Source organism: Rousettus aegyptiacus, unplaced genomic scaffold (genome assembly GCF_014176215.1).
Source record: "Rousettus aegyptiacus isolate mRouAeg1 unplaced genomic scaffold, mRouAeg1.p scaffold_m13_p_7, whole genome shotgun sequence".
Taxonomy (NCBI): domain Eukaryota; kingdom Metazoa; phylum Chordata; class Mammalia; order Chiroptera; family Pteropodidae; genus Rousettus; species Rousettus aegyptiacus.
This window is the reverse complement of record NW_023416310.1, coordinates 10,211,659-10,234,780: the sequence shown is the minus strand read 5'-3', so window position 1 is coordinate 10,234,780 and position 23,122 is coordinate 10,211,659. Positions and strand designations below refer to the sequence as shown.

Sequence of the window (23,122 nt, the reverse complement as noted above, 5' to 3'; positions counted from 1 at the left end):
AGAGAACTCCCCCTTATAAGGAGACTTCATCTTAGTTGGTTTCTGAGCGTGTCTAATCCTGCTTAATCTTCTGACAAACTCTTCGTGTATGCTCCTCGGAGTGCCTAGCCTTAGCTGTGCCTGAGCAGCTCTGTCTGGATGGAGCGCTGCAAGAGCGTGGGATGCTTATGTCTCCAGGGCCTTCCAGTCTCACAGTCTGTCCCTCAGCCCCAAGAATTTTGCTGTCATTCAGACCTGCTTGGCTTGTCTCCCTAACTCTCCTACATTCAGCGACATCTTGCCAGCCTCAGGAGCAGTCCGAAGATGTACTAGGAGGAGCTGTCCCCAGGAAGGCTTCTTCAGACGGCTCCTCCCTCTGCCTCCTCTCAGGGAAGTCCCAATATGTGTAGATGTGGCATGATGCCACGCCCCTTCCTGACACAAGTACCAGTCTGATAGGCTAAGGACAACATCATATGACCAAAAGCACCTGGAAAATTCAAAGGCCCCATCTTTATTTATCTTAATCAACTAGGACTGAGTTTGGCTGTAGGTAGCAGAGAACTATTATAATGGTTAAACAGATAGGAATCTATTTTCCTCATGCACCAAGAAATCTAGAGGCAGACAGTCTAGAGATAAATAACATCTCAATGGTGCCATTAGGGATGTGAGCTCTTTCTAGATTTCTGTCTCTTTTGTTCTTCGAACATGGTCCTTTATCTTCATGCTCATCATCTCATGATCACGTGATGACTTCTGCCCCTCTAGCTCCTGTCTGACATTCAGACAGTATAAAGGGAAAGGGAGAAAAAAGCAGAGAGCTTATCCCTGGTGAGGCTTTGGCTTATTTAGAAAGAGAAGTCCTCCCCCAGGAACGTCTGCCTATACACTAGTAGCCAGAACTATGTAACATCCCTGGCTGTAAGGGATATGAAGTCATATGTTTTGGCTTTCCCATGTCTCTAGGAGAGAAAAATAAGGATTTTTTGTAATAGGCTTTTGTGTAGGTACATAGTACCTACTACATCCCCACTCCATGACGGTCTTAGGACTCATCTTTCATAGACTTCATCATAGCACGTCCCACCTATCAAACACCTAGCTAGTGCACTCCATCTGCGCTAGTTACCCAGTAGCCGAGACAGTTAACTCCATCTTCTCCCCCACCATAACTAAAATCCATCACAGCCACGTCCCAGCAGGACGTCTCTAGGCTTCATGGCCCCTGGCAAGACAGCCTCAGACCGGGGCGTGCAGTGCATTTATGGCAGGCCCTCTTCGAAGCACGTCTAGATGCTCCCAGCCACAGAGGAGCCCATCTCAGCTCCCACGATGGTTATTAGTATGCGTGTTATTTTAAAGAGAATCTAAAATGAAACTTTTTGCTGTTTCACATCTATTCATATGCCTGCTAATGGCAGCCCTTCCCAGCCACCCTCCCATCGTGGAGGTGACTAGACCAACCCCTTTTTCTAATCCAACAGATTTTGTAATGAGCATTTTTTTTAAGAGGTAGATTTGTCTTTGTGAGCATCATGGTATATACTTTGGACATAGGAAACCTATCAGCCATTTTTTTAAAAAATCAAAGTGTCTAGAAGTAGTATCTTGGTCAGAATAAGTCATATTTTACACTGCAGCGTACACACCCACATATGGCAGATTTCCTGCCTTCACTATTCACCTAGTTCAACTACCCATCTCCAGCAATTCCCTTTGCTTCCGCCCCAACAGCTCTGTCTCCTCAATATAATGGCAAAACCAAACACATGGGGGCATTCTACTAGCAGGAAACCCGGCTTCCCACCCACAAGTTCTACTGCAGAAAGCTATGCGTACATCTCCCCCAGGCCTCCTATTTTATCATTAATTGGGTTTTGACTTCCCACTGCATTTTCTCTTGATGCTGTGACCATTGTATTATGTGGCCTGGTTTTGGGGCAGTCTCATCAGGAGCTCTTAGACTCTCCCTCCTACCTGCAATGATTTGTCTTAGTTTTATACCAGTCCCTGCCAGCTTGGCTTACCAAGGTTGATACACTCCAGCCTCCAGCTCTGGCCTCCATTGTGATGGCAGCTCTCCCATGACTTCGAAGAAGGCAACAAGCTTTTCCTCTAGACCCCGCCCCACCCCCTGAAAAAAAAACACCAGACCAGGTACTTTCTCCCTCAGTCCCTTCCCATTTGTTTCATTTAACAGCCTTTACTGATACCTGCCATGAACCAAGCACTCAGATGAGCACTGGAGAGAATAATGAATGAAATACAGTTCCTGCCTTTAAGTTACTTCCACTGCAGTAGAAGAGACGAGTGAGGATTGTATCATGACAGTAAGGGCTATCATGAGCACAGATGCAGGGCCTGAGTGGTATGAAGAAAGGAGAGATTAGTTCTACCTAGCTAAGTAAGGGAGAATAGAAACAAAACTGAACTTAAAGATGAGTCGGGATTTTTTCAGACAGTATGACATCATGATAGGCAATGGAGTTAAACAGAAGGCAGCCTTCTATCGTGGATTTTGTGTACTTGGAGAATTCAGTGATACCACTTGACCTTTGAGAAGAATAGCCTGTTGATCTGTAACTTCAGCCATCACACAGCTATTTCAAACCGTGAGCCGCACTCTACCACATTAAGCAGATTGCAGAAGGTGATGGTGGTAAATAAACTAGAATACTAGACCCCTCGGTGAATATTTTTAGCACCTGTAATGAAACAAAAGTAAACAACATTCTTCTAGACCATTCTCTTTCCTTCATGTTTTTGTTTCCATTACTCTTGCTACTAGATATTTTCTTCACTGTGGTGCTTGAAACTCTGAATTCTGCCGGGTTTCCAGGAATGCTGTTGACAGTCATTGCCAAGAAAAATGTGTTTTCCCCTTAGGAAATTACACTTCTATTTGGTATTATGATTTCTGACCACTGTGTTGTGTTATGAGCATTTCTGAGGAATGAAAAAGATGGCTTCCTTCAGGCAGTTACTGGAAAGGCAACTGGTATTCTACTTTCTATTTTTAAGTATGCTTAGATGAGAAATTATCAGCCCCCCTCCAAAAAAAAAAAAAAAAAGAGTAGGCATAAAGGTGGGGTTAGGTACATTCAAGATGAAAAATTTACTTTTAGAAAAGTGATTCCATCTACGGCCATGCCACCCTGAACACGCCTGATCTTGTCTGATTTTGGAAGCTGAGCAGGGTCAGGCCTGGTTAATACTCGGATGGGAGACCATCTAGGAAGACCAGGTGTTTTAGGCTAAAAATAAATAAATAAATAAATAAATAAATAAATAAATAAATAATAATAATAATAATAATAGAAATGTAATTCCTTACAAGTTATTTGAATTCTTTAGCTTTTTCTAATTAACCAGTGACACTACATAAATGTTTATCTCCATGAATTGGCATAAAGCAAACTCACCCAGCCCAAGGATCATCATCACCTGGACCTCAGAAGCCTCGCTTGTGCCTCTGCATATCAGGAAATCACTTCTGAGCTCATTCGGGTTGTTTGCAGAATCCAGTTCATGTAGTTTTATAACGGAAGGCCCCCTTTTCTTGCTGGCTGTCAGCTAAGAGTCCCTCTCAGTTTCTAGAGTTCACACTCAGTTCCTTTTCCACCTGAGCTCCATCTTCAAACCAACAGTGGTGCATTTAATCCTTTTAGTGCTTTGAATCTGTGACTTCTGCCTCCAGCCAGAGCAAACTCAGATTTTGAAGGACTGGTGTGATTAGGTTAGGGCCCACCAGGACCATCTCCTTTTAAGTCATCTTTACGATGTAATATAAACCAGTCATGGGAGTAATAGGTCATCATACTCAGGATTCCACCCACGCGCAAAAAGGAGGAGATTATAGAAGGGCGATGAATATTTGTGTCATCTTAGAATTCTGCCTACCACAGACCACTCGTTTTCTACTGTTCTAAAAGGCCACCTGTCAAAAATCAAACAGCCATGTATATGCAGTCATTTCTTGAAGAGTTTATATAGAATCAAGATCATTCCTTAAACGTTTGGTACAGTAGACCAATGCAGTCACCTTTCCCTGGGTTTTTCTTTGTGGAGAGTCTTTAAATTACAAATTTAATTTCTTTGATAGATAAAAAACTATTTAGTTAATCTTTTTTTTTTTCAAGTAAGCTTAAAATTTGTGTCTTTATGCGGACTTCATCCATCTCGCATAAGTTGTTGAATTTCTTGGCATAAAGTTGCCCACAAAATTACCTGATTATTCTTTGGGCATACGTAGAATCTGGAGGGATATCACTTCTCTTTCCTGATGCTGGTAACGTCTCAGCTCTTGTGTCTCCTCACGTTTTTATTCGTGTAGCAATTCTAGTATCAGTTCTGTCTCTCTGTTTTAAAATTTGTCCGGAATGGTTTTAATCAGGTATGGTAAAGTGACAGATACACAGACAAATGCCTTTGCAATAAAGAGTTTATTTCTTAGTTCCAAAGAGGAGGCAGGGTGGGAGGAAGGCAGGGGGAGAGCGCAGGGATGCGAAGGGCCTGCCTTGTTTGGCTGGAGAGATTATAAACGCCGGTTGGTTCCAGACAGCAGTAGAAAAAACAAATGTAAGTTTTACACATTAGCTGCAGCTAACCACTCGAATAAAAATGGAATTTATACTTTAAAACTATTATTGAAAAGAATTTTTTTTTTTAAAGCAAGGAAGGAAAACTCATCATTCACATTAAAAGGGGTGGAAAGAAGAGTCAGAAATAACAAGAAAGCAAAGCTTATACAAAACAAGATGACCAGAGTCAAACCATCTGTCTTTTATTTCCTTGTATGTGAATATGTTTAGTCCTTTTATTTAAGAGGAGAGATTTTCAAATGGCATTTTTAAAGAAGTCTACTTATGCTTTCAAGTGACCAAAAAAAAAAAAAAATGACAAAAGATTGAAAATAAAAAAGAAAGGAAAAATATAATGGCAGATGATGACCAAAAAAAGAAAACAAAGTAACAGTAATATGTAATAGCAATCAAAATTGAATTCAAGCAGCAAATATAAAATGAAAATTTGTATCATACCAGTACAACAAAGCCACATAAATTCATGTTATCTGGATTTATTTCTCTTTCCTAGGTAGTCTGACATCTTGAAAATGAGGGTGACTTTGTTCATTTTGCAATCAGCATAATGAACTAACCTCACTAAAAACTCATAATCCTTTAAACCTTTATTTTTAAACAAACACTTTTTTAATTGTGTTCTTTTTAAAAAATTGCCAAGATAGTTTCACATTAGTAACTGTGTAACGTTTCCCTGGTGTACAGGATTTATCTGTAAAAACGTGTGCTTCTAATCCTTAAATCAAAAAATACATTGCTCGGGTGCAGGCACACACGTCAGCTGCCAGGAATCTGACATTCAGTCATTATACTGCTAAACGTTTGCTTTGAGAAAGCCAGGTGAGGGTGAGCAGAGGGTCTTTTGTAGGACACGCTCTTATTTCCAGAAACGATGCGTGTTGCCTAGCTCGTGTGCCTGTCTTAGCCTCGCTGACGTCTCACATCGATAGCACTGCCAAAAAAGGGGGGGTGGGGAAGGGGGGGGACAGGAATTTACTACAATTATTTTGACAGTTGTGTTTGTTATGTGTATTCTAAGTGTTTTTTGTGTGTGTTTGTTTGAATCTAGTTAACATGGCCTACCTTGGTAGCCAAGAAATGATGGAGATAGTACAGAGGGACAACGAAACCGTAAAGGAGCATTTGTCTAAGGTAATTACTGTGATACTGCGGGTAAGTAGAAATATTTTCCGAAAATGAAAGGCTAGAATTGGTTAGAATCTGTATAAATGGAAGAATTTGTAAATTTGTTCTACTTCTGGTTAAAAGGAATGCTGTCCTTGAATGCCGCATAGAAAGTAAGTAAAGCTGATTGCATAGTTACTTAAAGATATTTACCACCTATTTTTTTTTTTGGGGGGGGGGTTGTTTTTAAAATCAATACTTCTAGGACCTTGTACTTAGACGTGCTCAATAATGTTTATAGAAAAGATGAGTTAGATTAGAATATAAGTAGAACATTGGAAAAGAGCTAACATTACTTTAACCTCGTGACTCAGTGAGCCTGTCTTGCTTATTCTCCAGTGGATTAGAGTAGGAATGTCCAGCCAGCTCTGACACCAAGACCAGTTTTCTATATATGCAACATGCAGAAAGACAAAGATTAAAATTTTTAGCATTTGTTAGTTTCTGCTACAGATGCTAGAATCTCACACAAACACATTCGAAAGCACCGGTCCCTGCAACTGTGATGGGACCATGGTTTAGAATGTGTCTAAGCACCCTAGAATTTAGGTGGCTCTTGTACTGCCATGGCACCATTTGTCTGTCTGTCCATCCTGAACAGGATAGAGCTGCACTGTCCAAACACATGTGGTTCTTTGAGGCTGGTCTGAATTGAGATGTGCCAGAAGTATACAATATTCTTTGGATTTCAGAAATTTAGTACCCCACTCCCCCCAAAAAATAAAATGTTTCATTAATATTTTTGTATTGGGCGCATGTCGAAATGACAGTATTTTAGATATATTGGGTTAAGTAAAATATATTGTTAAAAATGATGTCATCCATTTCTTTATACTAGAAGATTTTAAATTGCGCATGTGCCTTTCTGTTCCTGTTGGACTGTGCGAACCTAGAGCTTTACAGTTAGTGCTGAACTGAGACGTGTGCTGGGGGCAGTGACATGAGCCCACGGTGTGGCCAGTTCTCGCAGGGCCCGGGACCTATAATCCACGAGCAAAATCCTCCTGGCTTTAGAATCTCTGCACAAACTTTGAGACATTTGACTTAAATTTGCCTACAATATGTTAATTAGATATATGTTAGAAATATGTTAATTCATATCTCTATAACCTCTGAATACAATTATCTTAAACCCAGAACTATGTTCTTAAAAATGTATGTATTTTCAGAATATTGATCTGTAGTGGCATTACCCAGAGAGGACTTTTCAAAATGCCAATCTGTGTTTGTAGCCATGATGGTCATCATATTTCTCACGTAGCCGCTGTGGCTAGAGGTTGAAATTTTGGATCCAGTAGGAAACTCTCACTAGCTGAATTGGGGGTGGGGGGGAGGGGTCAGAAGGACCATTTCTCCAGGGCTTTCAACTGTTTCCAGTCATTGCAGGATGTGAAAATACAAGAAAAACAGTATTTCATATTTCAGTTAAATTGCAAGTGAATTTGTTTCAAAAATGCATTTAAGTTCTCAAGGCTAGAAGTTCATAAAAACAGCTCAACTCCCAGTTAATAATAAGACTGGCAGATGCTCACTTCCAAAACTCACACTTGCTGACTGACTAGACCCATCATGTGTCCAAGCCCATCCTACCACCTGTGGAAGCCAGCTGCTGTAAAATACTCATCATTCCCGGATTCTGTTTGTATTCTGCTCAGAAAGAGGTCAAAGGAAGGTGCTAACTTATTCCTGTCCTAAGTTAAATCCATATGCAAGCATAATCATTCCCAGATAGAGGCCTGCTCATGGTAACTGTACGTCAGGACTGTAAGTTTACTGAAACTTCATGGGAGAAACATGGGGATGGAATGGTAGATGGGAGGCGTTTCAAGGTTAATATTTTAACAGTCAGAGGAATAAACTTTTCCAACGACAGGGAATGTATTTGTTTTGTTTTTAAGACAGCGTTAAATATTTGTGGAATTTGGGAAAGCAAGATATTGTTTCGTTCAATGATGCAAAACTACCTTGCAATTAATCTATGATGTGTTCTACCAGCAAAGTTTGAGCGCGGTAGTAGAATAACGCAATTCCAATTCCTAAGTGAAATGAGGTACAGACAGGAAGTTTATTGCAACTCTTTATTTCCATAATGAAAAAAGAGGAAATATGATGTGATTTAATATTGGGGAAAGTGGAATCAACATATGTCCCCATCTGCTTGGGGAAATAAGGAAACTCAAAAGGGCACGTAGTTCTAGGAAGACGGCAGCCATTGCCTCCTGCCTTCCAACAACCCTGATAATTAGTCAGACCTGAAAACCACTTCCCAAGACGAGGCAGATCCCTATTTTAGATATTGCAGTCGAGGATACTCTGTCCTACTTCAGCCCAAACGTAGGCATTCAGAAACTCCTTGCCTATCCAGGACTGTCCAGGATGAAGACATTTTGAGCCATACACTTTGTTGTAAAGATCATTCAATATATTTCAGTTGCTCAACTTTTAAAACAGGTCTGAAAAATGTGTCTTTGTACCATCCAGCTAGAAAATCACAGGAAAATTAGTCTAAAAATAGTCCCCCTGATGTATCATGTGGATGGTTTCTCCTTCCTTCCTTCCTGCCTTCCTTCCTTCCTTCCTTCCTTGGTCTAGAGACTTTGGACATAGGACCAGACAGTTGTGTTTATTTGCAGTCCTTCAACACTACATAAAGTTATTTCCCTTTCCTGAAGCAAATATAATCAGACTCGTAGTATATATACCATGGCCTGTGGCGTCGTGGTAATGTTCTTTCTTCACCTGGCTAAACCCCACCTGTCCTTTAAGACTTGGTTCCACTGTCATCTCGAAGACACCATACCCAGCCCTCGGCTCCCATGGCTCCCTGTGCAAAGTATTAATATCGCATTCATCACTTAGTATTTAAATGGTCACCCTCTCACCCGCCTGGAGGTAAGGAGCTGCGTTTTTCTCATGTATCCTCAGGGCCTAGCACAACATGTGAGTGATGCCTAGTGAGCAGTCGATAAATGTATGCTGAGTGGATGGATGGGGAAGCCAGTAGAGTAGATTCTAAGCCTTTATTATGCCATGGATCTCCTTGGCACTCTCGTGTATGGACCGCTTCTCCGAATAATATTTTTAATAGCATGAAAGAAATGCATGAGATTACAAAACAAAACCAGTTATACTGAAGTATAGTTAATATTTGAAAAACAAATTTGTCACATGTCATATGTACATTTCGGTAACACATTAAATAATAAGATACAATAGCAGTCAGAATTACTATTGTGATTCTGTAGTGAGGAGCATACATTATTTTTTTGTTATCTAAAGTTTACTGTGATTTGAAATTTTCCATAATTTTATAAGTGACAAAATACAGGTATTACTGCTGTAGTTTGTTGCCTGTTTTTGTGATTGAAGGAAATACTAAATTACAGATAAGAGGTTAGCAAAAATAAAGATATAATATTTTTTCTATCCAAATTTACATTATCCACCCCATACACATTCCCACTGTGCTGCCTCTACCCATAAACCTGCATCGACCTGTAGACCCCAAGCGAAGAAGCCCTTCTTTAGAGACACCAGAAACGGTTGGTCAGCTAGCGGTGTGGCCTTGGGCACTGACACACTACACCGCGGAGACCGGATGGTTTGGGGTTTGTGAGGAGCCATTAAAGGCTTTGAGCAAGGAAGTAATAATCAGAGTGATATTCAAAATATTGGACAGCTATATGACGTAGCCACTGACCCATCAGAACATAAGCCAATTCAGAGGTACCAGTTTCAATCAGCCCGCCCTAGGAATGTGTCTAGATCAATGAATGAGAGGGACCGTTTCGGGGGAAATGGGTGGCAGAATGTTGGAAAAGAATGAGACTGTAGATGGGGAGACTATTTAGAAGGCTTCAGTAAGGACGGAGGCAGTGAGGTGGAAAGAGGTGGCGTTCGGAAGGATTTAGGAAGCAGCACCATGGGCACTCACAGGACGTGAGATGGCGGCAGAGGCGTCCAAGGTTGGTCCTCTCTGTTGAATTTGGTGACGAGATGGGGAATGTGGGAGGAGAGGCACCAGCGAGTGGTGGGGTACGGTTGAGAAAGTAGCCGTTTTGGAACATTTGTCGGAGATGCCTGTGGGACACCCAAGGGGAGCACGTCTGGCAGGTAGCTGCATGTGTAGGTATGAAGCTTAGTAGAGTAGCGTGGGCTGAGTTTGGTTTGGGAGTGAAGAGAAGTCATTGGAAGCCATGAGCCTGGCTAATAGTAACCTGGGGAAATATGTAGTATAAAGAGAGAAGACGTCTAAAGGTTGCTTTGCGGGGAGCACAGCTTAAAGGTTGGGAGGAGGGAGAGGAGCTAAGGAATAAGACAAAGCGGAGTGGGGAGGGATGGGAATGAGAACCAGGATGGAATAAACCAAAGTGAGAGAGTCAACTGTGCATTCTCGCCACCCCAATCTCAACTCTTCTGGGAGCCTCTGGGGTATGCTGTGCTTTATGAGGCACCTGGTGTGTCTGAGGCAAAGGCGAGGTCAGCGTTCCCTCGTTCTGTCATTGTTCGAAACCGTAAGGGGACGTGTGTCTCAGTCATCGAAAAGTGAATTAGTGTTTGATTTAGAAACTTGAAGTTTTCGTTTAAAACTCACTTAGAGGGAAATTCTAAACGGCCGTGACCATCTTTGGCCTCGGCTGATGAAACGGCCAGGCGGGATCCGAACGTCCCTGTCGGTCAGTAGGGGTCTGGAACTGTTCCCAGCGAGAACACAGGAGACACAGCTTTCTGATGAAGGGGTTGCCCGCAAAGTGTGGCTGCCCCTGCCCACAGATGGCCAGGCCAGGTGGCAGTGTGGTTTGGGAAAGGCAGAGTGTCCCCAGGAACAGAAATGCCTCAACTGTGGCTCTCTCCACATCCTGCTCAGGCCACCTGAGCCCGAAGGTGCATGTTGCCTCAGGAACAAACCTCATGCAGTGTTTGCAGATTCGGGCATGCAAATCCTTCAGACATGCACAGGTCCTGCTCAGCGGAGCATAAGAAGCGCTCCCTGGACCAGCTAACCAGGGCTGCCTTTCCGCCAAGCCCCGGTCTGAAACCGATTGTGTTAGTTCTGCCTGTTTAATTTGAGGCCTGTCCGGAATGTCATAATCATCCTGGGAATAGATAGTTCCTCGTGTGTGTCTCTGTCATTTTGACCTCGAGAGCTTCGTGTGAGACACTCGGGTTTGCATACCCCGCGTCCTCTGGAGGAGCATGGTGAGGGGAGGGCGCGGCTCACTGAGTCACGTCCAAACTCCAGCTCCGCCACTGGCTTACTTATGTGACCGTGGTTAAGTTACCTGACCTCACTCTGCCTCCTTTTTCCATCAATAAAAGGGTTTAATAATAATATCTCATCCGGTTGTACCAAAAATAAAATGCTATAATTTATATAAATACCATGCAAGAGTGTCTGGCCTGTGCAAAGCATTCAATAAAAGTTGTTATTATTATGATGATGATATTTACATCCTAGATATGTGTCTCTGAGTACTTTAAAAAAGAGTATTCGCCTAACTTCTCCTACACATCGCTTCTCAAATATTTTCATTCTGTAATGAAAGGTTTTGATGATATTGAATATGTAGCCAAAAGACCTAGAAATGCCCCGATCCCAGTCCAGACTACAGCCGCTGCTCCCTGCAGGAGGCTGCTGTGTAGGAACGGCTGTGAGGGAAAGCACGACAGCACCTAATCCTCACCAGGACGTGGGCCCAGGACCCTGGTGCAGAGAAGGCAGACGAGCGGGACTTGGCCATTTTTTGAAGTTAGTTAAAAGGCGCTTGCGGCTCATCTGCCGCTTTCTGAGGCGTACACCAGGGAGAAGCAGACACAGGAGGCTAGATGGGCTTTACCAGGGACAAATAGACACCTTGGGTCAGCATCCCACTCCAGCCCCAGGTAAGGAAGAGACGAAGCTAATGACTAGGTGGCCCAGCGATTTCCATTTGGGAGTGAGGGGGCTCTGGCCCTTACGCGTGAGCCACGCAGGGAGAAAGAGACCCCCGTCCGCAAGCTTGGTGATGCGTGGTTGTTCCAACCACTGAACTGTGGCCGGTCAGTGCCCAGCTTGGACCTGCTCCTCCCCCTTTGGGGTGTTGATTGCCGCTGCCCTCCAGGTGGCTGCAGAGGGAAGCCAGCTCAGTGGTGGAAAGGGTTGTGTATTCACCTCCATCCTCAGCCAGGTTTTTTAATCTTTGGGGATTTTCATTCTTGGTTTCTTAAGGATGGTAATTGAGCCAGTTCAGAATAAAAGGAAGAAAGGAACCAAGGTAAATTGGAAAATGAATTTCCTAAATTGTTTCCCTTTCTTTAGCAATTCTTCAAGTTTGTAAGAATGGTTGCTCAGGAAGACTGCAGTGAAACCGTAAAGCCTTGTGACTGCTGTTCCTCTGTCCCCTAGAGGATGAGATTTTTAAATAACGGAGAAGAGCTGCTTATGTTACAGGATAGGTTTCCTTTAAGATTGCAAGGTCAAGGCTTAAGTGTCTGACTTCGGGGGGAGGGGAGAGGCAGAGGCCATTGCTGTCGTCCAGCCTGTGCTGGGGATGAATACCTTGGAGACCTAACCGTTTGCGTCCTATGCCTGGGAAAGCGGGAAGGGGGTAAAAATAGGGAAATGAAGGCAGGACAGAAAAATCTGGCTGGGAGGTAGGAAGCCTGGGTGCGCAAGTACTAATGTGACCCCTTGGTAAGCACCTGGCTGGTTTGTATCTGACCCTTTACTTCTCGGATTTTTTTTTTTTAAAAGCTGGCCAGGTGGGCGTTCTTTCAGAGAAAGAAAGAAAGAGTAAAGAGAGCTGGAATGGCGTAATTTTTCATGATTTCTTAAAGACGCAGAAAATGTATCTCCTCCCCAAGCGTGTACACCGTCGCTTTTTGGGTACTTTCTCAGCTGGCCGGCTGTTCCCCTGCCACATGGTGTGACAGCTCAGAGCGCTCCGTCTGAAGAAGTGAACCCAGACCCTCAGCCGGGAAGCCTGTTAATGTAGCACTCAGGGAGCAATGGCTGTCTATGAAACATTAACAAAGACGTCTCACACAGCCCAGGAAAGCAGGGGTGCTGTCTCTGCTGCCCAGGGGCTCACCCCATGAGCCCTACCGTAGGGACGTCGCGGGCCCGGCACGTTGGCGCCTTCCTTTGTTTCAGGAGATACACAACCAAGAATATACCCAAATGGCACTGCAGCTTGGGCTCCAGGCCTCACTTATGAGTAGAAGTGGGTGAGAGTCCACGCAGCGAGCTGAGCGTAAGGGGTGGCTCCGAGATGCGGGTTTGCGTCACTAGTATTAGGTTTAGGATTTTTCTTCCAGCCAGTGTCTTTCTCCACTATCATTTCAGGGGAATACAGCGTGAGTGTGTGTGTGTGTGTGTGTGTGTGTGTGTGTGTGTGTGTGTGTGTGTGAGATAATGAAATAAGTTATATGATAAAACTTTGCTTTAGGCTTAAAAAAAACGTTTAACACAAATATTTTCTGAGCCTGACATATCAAAAACAGCTTATTAGAAGAAAATATATTTTCTCAAAAACTAATTTAAGGCCATGTATCTCCCTCTTCCTCTGGCCCGGGTACAGCTCCCGCTGTGGGGAAGAATCCAGACAGATCTCGCTGTCACCATAGTCAAGGTCTAGAGGTCCCTTTGGTCATCATCACCGTTATAATAGCGCCTACCCCTTTAAGAGCGCTTACTGTATGCAAAGTACTTGACATGCTTTGTTTTCTAATCCTCACCACCAGCCCACAGGGTAGCTATATTTCTATTCCCACTTTACAGGTGAGGATACGGGCACAGAGAGACCAAGAGACTGGTCGAAGGTAGCAGCGCGAGTTTACGCGAGAACCCAGGATTCCAGTTCAGGTGGAGGTGGCTTGGGGCCCAGGCTTCCCGCAAGGCACCCCCTGCTCTGTGCTCTCCCTGTAACTGCATGGTGAGCTGGCGCAGTTTCACAGTTATCTTACCGTAATGGAACATAAGGCCTCATGAGAAGCCCTTTCACTCTGAGCATCATAGCCCCAGAAACACCATTTGCCACTCTGCTCAGGTCTACAGTGTCTCACGAAACAGATTGCCCAAAGGCCACTTGAAGGAATAAAGGTCAGTTAAACTTCAATTCTCTTAAGTACTGAGATGAATTCGTTTATATCAGACTTGGCTACATGGTGAATTACAGACTAAGGAGCTTCTGAAATTCAGTTTATCCGTAAAGTAAACAAGAAAAAGTAAGTAAATATGCATATCAAATAGAATTCTAAAACAATGGAAAACTTTATTTTATTTAACCTGCAGCTCCTATAATGCCTGTAGTCCTACTGGACTATTGAATAGAAAGAGGTAATTCAGATAAGAGATTTTTTTCCAGTGTTATTGAGACCTAATTGACATATAACATTATGTTACTTTAAGGTGTAGTGTACAGCATGATGACTTGATATACATATATATTGTGAATTGGTCACAATAAGTTTAGTTAACATCTATCAGCTCACATGGTTAGAAATTTTTTTTTCGTGCAGCGAGAACTCTGAAGGTCTGCTCGCAACTCTCAAATGCACAGCACAGGACTGTCAACCATAGTCACTTGCTGTATGATCCGTTCCCAGGACGTGCTCGTAACTGGGAGTCTGCGTTTCTGACCACCTGCGCCCAGTCCCCACCCTCCCACCCTCTGCCTCCGGCAACCACGAATCTGTTCTCTGTTTCTAGGAGTTCACGTTCGTTTAAATTCTACGTTTAAGTGAGATTGTGCGGTATTTGGCTTCCTCTTTCTGACTTATTTCATTTAACGTAATGCCCTCAAGTTCTATCCATATTACTGCAAATGGCAGCATTTCCTTCTCTTTTTATGGCTAAATAATATTCCAGTGTGTGTGTGTGTGTGTGTGTGTGTGTGTGTGTGCGCGCATGCACGCGCGTGCCACTAGATAGAGATTTTCATGTGCAGCTTTTTTATGTTCAGTAATTTAAGGTGTTGATATATCATTAAAAGTGATTTTATTAGTTATTAGCAAAATCAAGTTTATAAACTTGGGTCATAAGATAGTTTCTAATATTTCTTTTATTCTTAGAATAAATTCTCCGTTATTAATGCATAAAAGCCAGCAACTCAGAGCGTATGATAACGAAGCTCTGCCTCACAGGCGGAATTCGGATCGCCCCGCTTCGGGCTCGGACGCTGCGTTGTTCGTACCTCTCTCTGCCTGTTGTATTTAAGGGCCAGTTTATAGACCTATGTCGTTCCCTACTCTGGGATCTTCTCCAAAGCAAGACTGTCTTACTTCTGAGTTTCAGCTACTTAGTCAGTACCACGTGGGAGATAAGTTTATTAGTGTCATTTTTGGTGAACTAGTCATTTCAGCAGCAAAAATTGAAAAGAGAAAGGAAAAAAAAACCATGAGAAAAAACAAATGTGGCTTCTTCGTGGTGGCAGGCTGCAGCAGTGCACAGGGACATTTTAGCGGGGACATGTCTCTTAGGGGAACCCCAAAGAGTTCGAGGAAAATGGCATCTGCGCTCGCGGAGACTGCAGTCGCCATGTTCCCATGCGGAAGACACACAGAGTCCCGGGGAGTCAGAGTCTAGAACTGAGAAAATTAAATTTTATGCGTAATAGAGAAATGGGCTACTTAACGTGACAATCTGGAAGCACAATAATTTCCATCTCAATAATGTGCATTTATTTTTTATCAGCTCTCATGCATACCAAAGCAAGTGCCAAGGAAAAATGACGTGTTGGAAATAATTTATTTTCTTATAAACCTCTGAATTTAAACATTCTGCCAATAGTTAGTTATCACCGCCATAACTTCCAGCACCCCAAATGAGCCACATAGACTTAGAGAAGACTTCGGGTAAAGATAGTTGAGTCGATGGTCACACTCGGTGTTCATATCTGGTTAAGACCTCCCGGTCTTGAGGTTTTAATGTTCTCATGACATGGGTCAATTCACTGTTAATGGTAGATAGTAGTGAAAGGAATAATTAGGAATGTTGTCTCTGGATCTATACGCCGGATTTGTTTCAACTTAAGCAAGTTAGTCTCTCTAAGCCTCAGTTTCCTTTTCTGTAAAATAGGGATAAAATGCCTTCCTCAAGTATTATTGTAAGGACTCGGTGAGCACAGAGGTTAGCTCAGAGCCTGGCACGTTCTTTTCAGTTTATCATTAATTATCGTGATTCATTTTTATATATCGACATGATAATAGCGCGTACTCTTAACTACTCTGCTTTGGTATCGTTATTCCTTTTCCTGCTTCACCTGTCCTCCCCCATCCCCCACTATCTCCACACACCCCATACTTTTTTAGTTTCCTGTTTAGGGTTACAGGTGCAGAGTCCTGTTCAGATCTATTGCCTGTGACTAATAATCTATAGGGAACAGGAAGTATCTTGAGCCAGTGTATATAAAGGCATTAGAAATAACCACGTGTTTTACTCATAAGCCAAGATTTTCATAGAGAGAGCCCTTCAGTGAATGCAGCCTGAAGAAGAACTGAGGGCGGGGGGTAGTGAGGGGGGGACATTACCCCACCAGTACTTAGAGATTTAACCAAATACGGCTCACTCTCAATGGTTCCTGGTCACAGAGGAATCAAATAAAATCAGATGATCATGTGGAGGATCTAGACTCCTCACTGTTGACGCTGTCTTACACACCGACGTCACTTTGTGTTGAGGTTCCTAGTACCTGCCACGGACAGTGTGTGCCCCATAACTACTTGGTCACCATCTGTCTCTTGGTACCGGGAGTAGGCGTAGGGTCCCTGTAATCTGTGTTTTATTACTCATTCTCAACCGGCTGACACCTTCCCGCGTGAGGGGAGGGGCGGCATGGCCCCAGTGCTGAGGCTCATCGAGCTGGACTTCTCGTGGGAGACATTTCAAGTTGTGATTATCTCCCTGAAAAGTAAATGTGAAGTTCTCTGTAGAAATAGTCTAACATGTTAGGCAGAGAGCGGCAGGGACGTTGTTCTCTTTGTCACAGCGACTTTGTAGGGAAGACCTTCCCTGCCTTGCTGTCCTTCCAGTGGACCCTTTTGCGTTAGGGTTTTTTGTAAGACTCCACCACGACAGCTTGTACCGGTGCGAGGGTTTCCTGGGCACCTTTATCAGTGTTCAAGTGTCTTCAGGCCAGAGGGCACACTGGAGCAGGGGACCAGAGCTGACGGACTCGAGCTCGAGCCTGAATTTCCAGACTTCTCAACACTTTTCCGTGGTCTGAGGAAGTGCCGAACAGCTGTGCATAATGACTGTTTCGTACATTATTTCCTGGATATAATTTCAAGGGTGCTCGGTGGTAAGAGGAGGGGGCGGTTTCGAGAGAACTGAAGCTACTCGCGCTGTTGGTGGCTAATACCTGCAGCCGGCTGGTGTCCCAGCCGTCTTTCATGGCCGGACGCTGTAGCAGAGTGGTTGCTGAAAGATTCTGGGAAACCTATTTTTCTACGACTGGCCAGAACAGTCACTCCGCCCACCCACCCCCCTACGGCCCCTGCCCCACCCCCACCACGCTGTAAGGTCACAGCATTTTAGAGCTATAGGTAAACCCACACCAGGAGGCAAGAAGCAGGCAACTGGCCATCTCTCCTGTGCTCCAGAAAGCAAAAGGAACCTCATACTCTGCTGATCATGTCAAAATGAATTTTGGTTTTAGGGGCTTTGGAGCGCGCAGAAGTGGTGGTAGTGAGCAAATGCAGGAGGATGGGAAGACTAAATTAAGTGAGAAATCTATGAGCCACAGATCTTTTGCATCATTTAAAACTAAAACCCCAGGTGACAACCAGAAGAATCTCTATGAATCAGAATAAGTCTGCAGCTCAGTATTTAGTTGGTAGTAATTGACTCTCTGAAGTACTACATTAAATATTTCCCTCTTTGAAGTGTTTTTTGACTAACCAGCTTTTTAAACGTTGATTAAGTCATAATATTATTGTAATAAAGACCAGTGTTTTTATAAGAGCAATTTTACCTGTTCATAGTCAGATCATGGATTTAATGACTGATACAGCACAATTACCCAGTGGACAATAACATGTATTTCCCATATCCTCCTACCAACACTCGATCCCCCACAATCTCTTTGCTGTTGTCGCCAGAGTAAGTTTCCTACCATTCAGACCTAATCATGACACTTCACCGTGTGAAGCTATTTGTTAGCTCCCATGGCCTTTAGAGTAAGGTACGACCTCCTTAGCATGGCACAGAAATTCGTGACCTGATCCCTGTCTGCCTTGCCACTCTTATCTCCTGTCATTCCATATTCCACCCATTTCTGTTCACGTCCAATTCCCCAAGCATGCCATGCTCCTTCACACTTCTTACTTTGCTTGGCCTGCTCCCCACCGTGTGCCGCCCCAACCTGAAGAGTCGACTCAGGCATTGACTCTCTGGGGGTTGTCTTGTGTACACGGCTCCCCTAGCCTTCCCCCACCACAAACTGTCTTATAATGCTTTCCAGGTTCCTAATACAGGGTAGATGCTCAACAAGTATTCGCTAAACAGATTAATCAGTAAGGGTTTGAGTGAGTGAGCGGATTTGGTGTGTTTCGGAAACTACAAGTGACGGTCACTGGCCACTTAAGGGCTGGAGCTGGGCGTAACTTTTTTTCAGTGATGACAAATGTCATCGGGTCCTTACAACTAAGTTGTTATTTTTTGTAGAAATTATCACTAGGTACCCCTCTGAATAAGATCTCGATTTTGTTGCCTTTTTTCCCCCCCAGAAATACAGAACTGGAACATAGTTTTTAGTGAAGAACGCTCTAGAACTAGATACACATATATATACTTATTATAATTGTGTGTGTGCATAAATACACATACATATATGAGTATGTGTGCCTATATACACGTGCACATGCATGTGCATATGTATACACGTGTCTTCATGTATATACATATATGCGAATGTGTGTGTGTGTCATGGGCAGATATAGATCACTCTCAGCGATGCCTCAGAGGAGGTTCTGTCTCCATCCAGCCCGCTTGCTGCGACCTGAAGGATGATGAGCGCCTCTCCCCACCGAATCACCATTCTCTCCCACTGCCTGGAGGCTGTTCGTAGGCATGTCACAGACACTCTCAGGTTCTGACCACATTTCGTCTGCTGCATGGAGAAGCTAGAGTCTGTCTGACTCACCTTTGCATGCATTCGATGGACACGTTCCGTATTCCCACCATGTGGCTGGCTGTATGACAACTCTTAATTGATATAATGAGTGGTCACTAGTCACTCAGTGATTTTGTCTCAATAACTCAGCCTTGTTCTCATCTGCCATCTCTCCAGTGTCTACCCCAGTCTCAACACAGAATTTTGCTAGCGAGTCCCTTTAGTGGCCCATGGGTGATCTGTCACACAAGTCTCTGTCTCCCTACATGGGTTTCTTTCCATCAGATGCCTCTTAATTCACTCCCACAAACCATGAAGGCTCACTGCCTTAGAAAGAGCTACTCTCCGGAAGGAGCCTTGGGACTAATTTACAGGGCCAGGCCCAGGGACCGTTTTTAGAGCAGGTTGCTTGTGTCATATCTGTATTGGGAGAGTAAAGTGTTTTCTAATGAAATGTTTTCATCTTGTCTTTTAGCTTACATTTTACTATGGTACTATAGATGATTGGTGTCCAAAAGAGTACTACGAAGACATAAAGAAAGACTTTCCAGAAGGAGATATTCGGCTCTGTGAGAAAAAAATACCTCATGCTTTTGTCTTACACTGTTACCAAGAAATGGCCGACATGGTGGCTGACTGGCTGAAGGACGATCTGTCCAAAATTGAAACGGTGACCGAAGAAAACCAGGACTGACAGCTGACATGTAGAGGCGAGAAGTGTGCTGCCTCTTAGTAGCAAGTCGCGCACTTAGTAGGTAAATGTTTAATTTTGATGTTTGATATTAGAGGAGAAAAAAAGTGAGAACCTCTCGGCTTACAGTCTGCCCACCCCTGGTTCCCCCGTGCCACAGTCTGAAGTAAACACATTCGATGGACTATTCCATAAGTTTAACCTCACCTTTTCCAGGACTCACAACATGGTGATCTAGGTAGGTCTCTTCCGATTGCACGAGACGCCCATTGGCACCACACACCGTATTTTGGTGGGCAGGATCGTTGCAGACAAAAGGAGGTCTAAATTTAGTTTCGTTTAATTGAGTTACGTTATAGAATGGCCTCTCCCAGAGGAAATTATTAAATAGCTACTAGAAAAAGAGATCAGTGAATGTTAAGTGTATAATCAGATGTGCGAAGTGTATGAGATCCTGAGAAGGACATACTCACGCGCCGACAGCAGGAAGCGATGAACCGCGGATCTTGGCAGCGGACCTGGGTCTCTCTTAAGGACAGAAGTTGAAGATCAGCCCAGACTAACTTCGTACGGGCCTTGGCTGAGATCATCAGAATCAGGCTGGATACCAGGCCAGCCTGCACCCACCTGTTCCTACCTTGCAGCGTGGCACAGACCACCAAGTCGGCCTTTTGTCTGAACGCCAGTGGCACGGGCCCGAGGAGAGCCAACATCGGGGGAGGTGCTGCTCATCTCCACCTCTGAGAAGCATCCCTGAGGAGTGTGACTCCCCGATCCACCTGCCTTAGACAGGGAATGAGGTTTGGCAGCCTTTGCTCTGGTCAACTAACCAGAGAAGAGTCGTTCAAGGATCCTGACTCTGCCTCCCCACCACAAGGCAGCCAGCTCTGTGCCAAGCCTCAGTCTGCCCGACTGTGAGCTCCCCGCATGCTCCTCTTCTCTAGAGCCAGGATGCGGAGTCCCTGGACTGTCCCAAATCAAGCCTGTACCCACCACATGCCATTCCTGTTCTGTGATTTTTTCAGTAAAACTCCATTGAAGACCAGCAATGAGCCATTGTAGATAGAGTTCTTAGCTATATTATGATTCTTTTCTTCTGAAAATCTTCTAGTAAGTAATTTCCAAAAGGGCATCTTTAAATTGCTGAATAGAGGATTACCTTAAATGAGTTCTCCATTTCTGCCTTAGCCTTGTTAGTTGGAAAAAAATTGTTTTACTAATGAACCAAAACAAATCATTAAATTATGTAAATTGACCTTCTCTGGAAACTTTAGGTCCAGTAAAGAAGGAGCTTGCTCTCTGGCCCAGAGTAGGCTAACAATTTTGCTGCCTTCCCCGAATTGACTCAATCCTGAGGCCTTAGGAGCCAATAAATCCCACTGACTACAGTAATGGTTGACCGTGGACCAGAAACATTGGGGTTTTGAAATCCCTCAAACATTATCATTCTTTAAGGACAAGAGGGTGTTGGCCTTCCTCTCAAAACCTGAAGCTCCCTGATGAAAGATTCAGGTCTGATGGCCGCCAGCACCGCAGTGGGTGTTGAACGAGTGGCTCCCCTCTGTTAGCTTCTCCATCCGAGCGAGTGTGGCTCCTCGGGAGGGGAAGGTCCACGCTCCAGGCATGGAGTGTTCTTGGCCTTGGGGAGGAGCCAGGACACTCAGAGGCCATTGGCTCAGGGCTGCACACAAAGTCCTTGTTGACATCTGTGTGGAAAGTCTAGAAATCTGACGTCAGAGGCTAGGACTCATGGCTCCGAAGTGCCTTGCATATAGGAGATGCTCAGTAGTACTAACGAGCACTTCAGCAAGTACTGGGTAACTCATACCTACTAAAATAAAGAATAGCATCCCCAACTTTTCTTTCAGCATTATTTTACAACATGACTCCATATTTCAAAAGTCCACGTGTATGAAATTGTATCTTATTTTAGTTTTTTATAGCTTAAAAGTGATAAAAAGTAAAATGATAAAGTAAAAGATACTGGCTCTTATTTCCTCTTTATCATTTAAGCACCAAATAAATTTTAAAATAAAGCTTTTACTGGCACCTATGATTTTGCCTGGCCTGGTCTCTGTGTGTTGGGGGAAGAGGGTGCAATCTGAGCAGCTCTCCTGAGTTAGACTCAGGTCAGGTCTTTGTGAAATTGAAAAGCCACTTTTCTCGATGCTGCTTTTAGAGAAGGAAGAATCAGCCTTCAGGAGACTGAAGTTCATTTTATTTTATTAGGAATTAAACAAAAGACTAAATGTTTCCATACCTGTGATAAGTTACATGAACTCTGGAGGGCTTACCATCCGTGTGATTTCTAGGCAACTTCATCTCATTTCTCCACACCTCACTGTCCTCACTTATAGGATTAATAATAATTCATACCTCGTATTGTTGGAAGAATTAAAGATGATAAAATTAAAGCATTTAGCGCAATGCCTGATCAAGAGTATCTTCTGAATAAAGACTGACTATAATAATAATAATTATTAAATATCATAATAATAAAAATGGAAGACAGAGATTTATCAGCAGCGGATGAAATCCATTTTCCAGAAGCATCTCTGCTGGTATGTCCCAGTCAGCCCCATGGCTGGTCCTTGACAGTAACTTCACATGGAGTTGTCTTCTGCTGTGTGAAAGCCATGACCAGGGCCACGGTTTCCAGTCTGCTTCTGGCCGTGAGAGAGGATCTCCAGAGACAGCCCCCTGTGCTTGGGCTGATACCCAAGGCAGGCAGGGCCCTCTCTCAACCCTTGGAGAGCCAGTGACCTCCAGAGGCTTGATTTTTCTTCACTTTACATTATATATAAGAGTAAGTTTAATTCCAGATTAAAGGAGACTACAAAGACATGACCACATAATACAACACCTGATTCTGGATTAGGTGTTTCTGTTACAAAAAGCGTTGTTGGGACAATTCGCACCATTTGAATAGGATCTGAAGATCAGCTGGGAGTAAGATGTTAATTTCCTGATTTCAACGGCTGTGTGGTGGAGGAATAGGAGAATGTTTTTATTCGTAATGTCACACCTGGGGCGATGGGGCAGCACGTCACTGTACTCTCAAATGGTTCAGAAGGGAAAAAAAAATATTCTTTGTACTTGCAACTTTTTTGTAAGTTTGAGATGATTTTGAAATTTATAAAAATAATTATTAAATTAAAAAAGAAAACCACGCTCTCTCCTTCTACATGTCTCTCATTGCTTCTTTTCCATAAAGTCAATTTTTTCCAAGCAGTAAGTGGAGACCAGGGTTCAAATCCCGAATCTGTCATTTATTGGGTTCGGGATGTTACATAGACTGAACCTCCCTGAACACCTGTCGCCCCACCCCGACCTGTCTCCTCATCTATGAAAGTTCATTCTTTAGTTTTGGATTTTGGATTCGGGGAGGGTTTTCGTTTGCTTTTAATGGAATCAAATCAGGTCACGCATGTGGCATTTAACGCCCGGTTTATGGTAGATGCTCTGTATAGTGTGGTACCTAAGAAAAAGGATAGCAAACTTGTTCTTCCATTACTGTCTCTTCTCTTTGGCGCAGTGGAGGACACCCCATGATATCTTGGGTCCTGCATTGTTTCACCCAGCCTGGAACTTGA

The 23,122-nt window shown here is 43.6% G+C and overlaps 1 protein-coding gene across 1 annotated transcript in view; it reads left to right on the top strand.

Annotated features, from left to right (window-relative positions):
* Positions 1-21,585, top strand: part of LDAH (lipid droplet associated hydrolase) — an 86,253-nt gene extending 64,668 nt beyond the window's left edge. The window contains exons 6-7 of the mRNA XM_016144755.2: positions 5,632-5,714; positions 19,314-21,585. Coding sequence (XP_016000241.1) covers positions 5,632-5,714; positions 19,314-19,532 — 302 coding nt within the window. The 3' untranslated portion in view covers positions 19,533-21,585. The remainder of the gene's footprint in view (positions 1-5,631; positions 5,715-19,313) is intronic.
* The last annotated feature ends 1,537 nt before the right edge of the window (positions 21,586-23,122 follow it).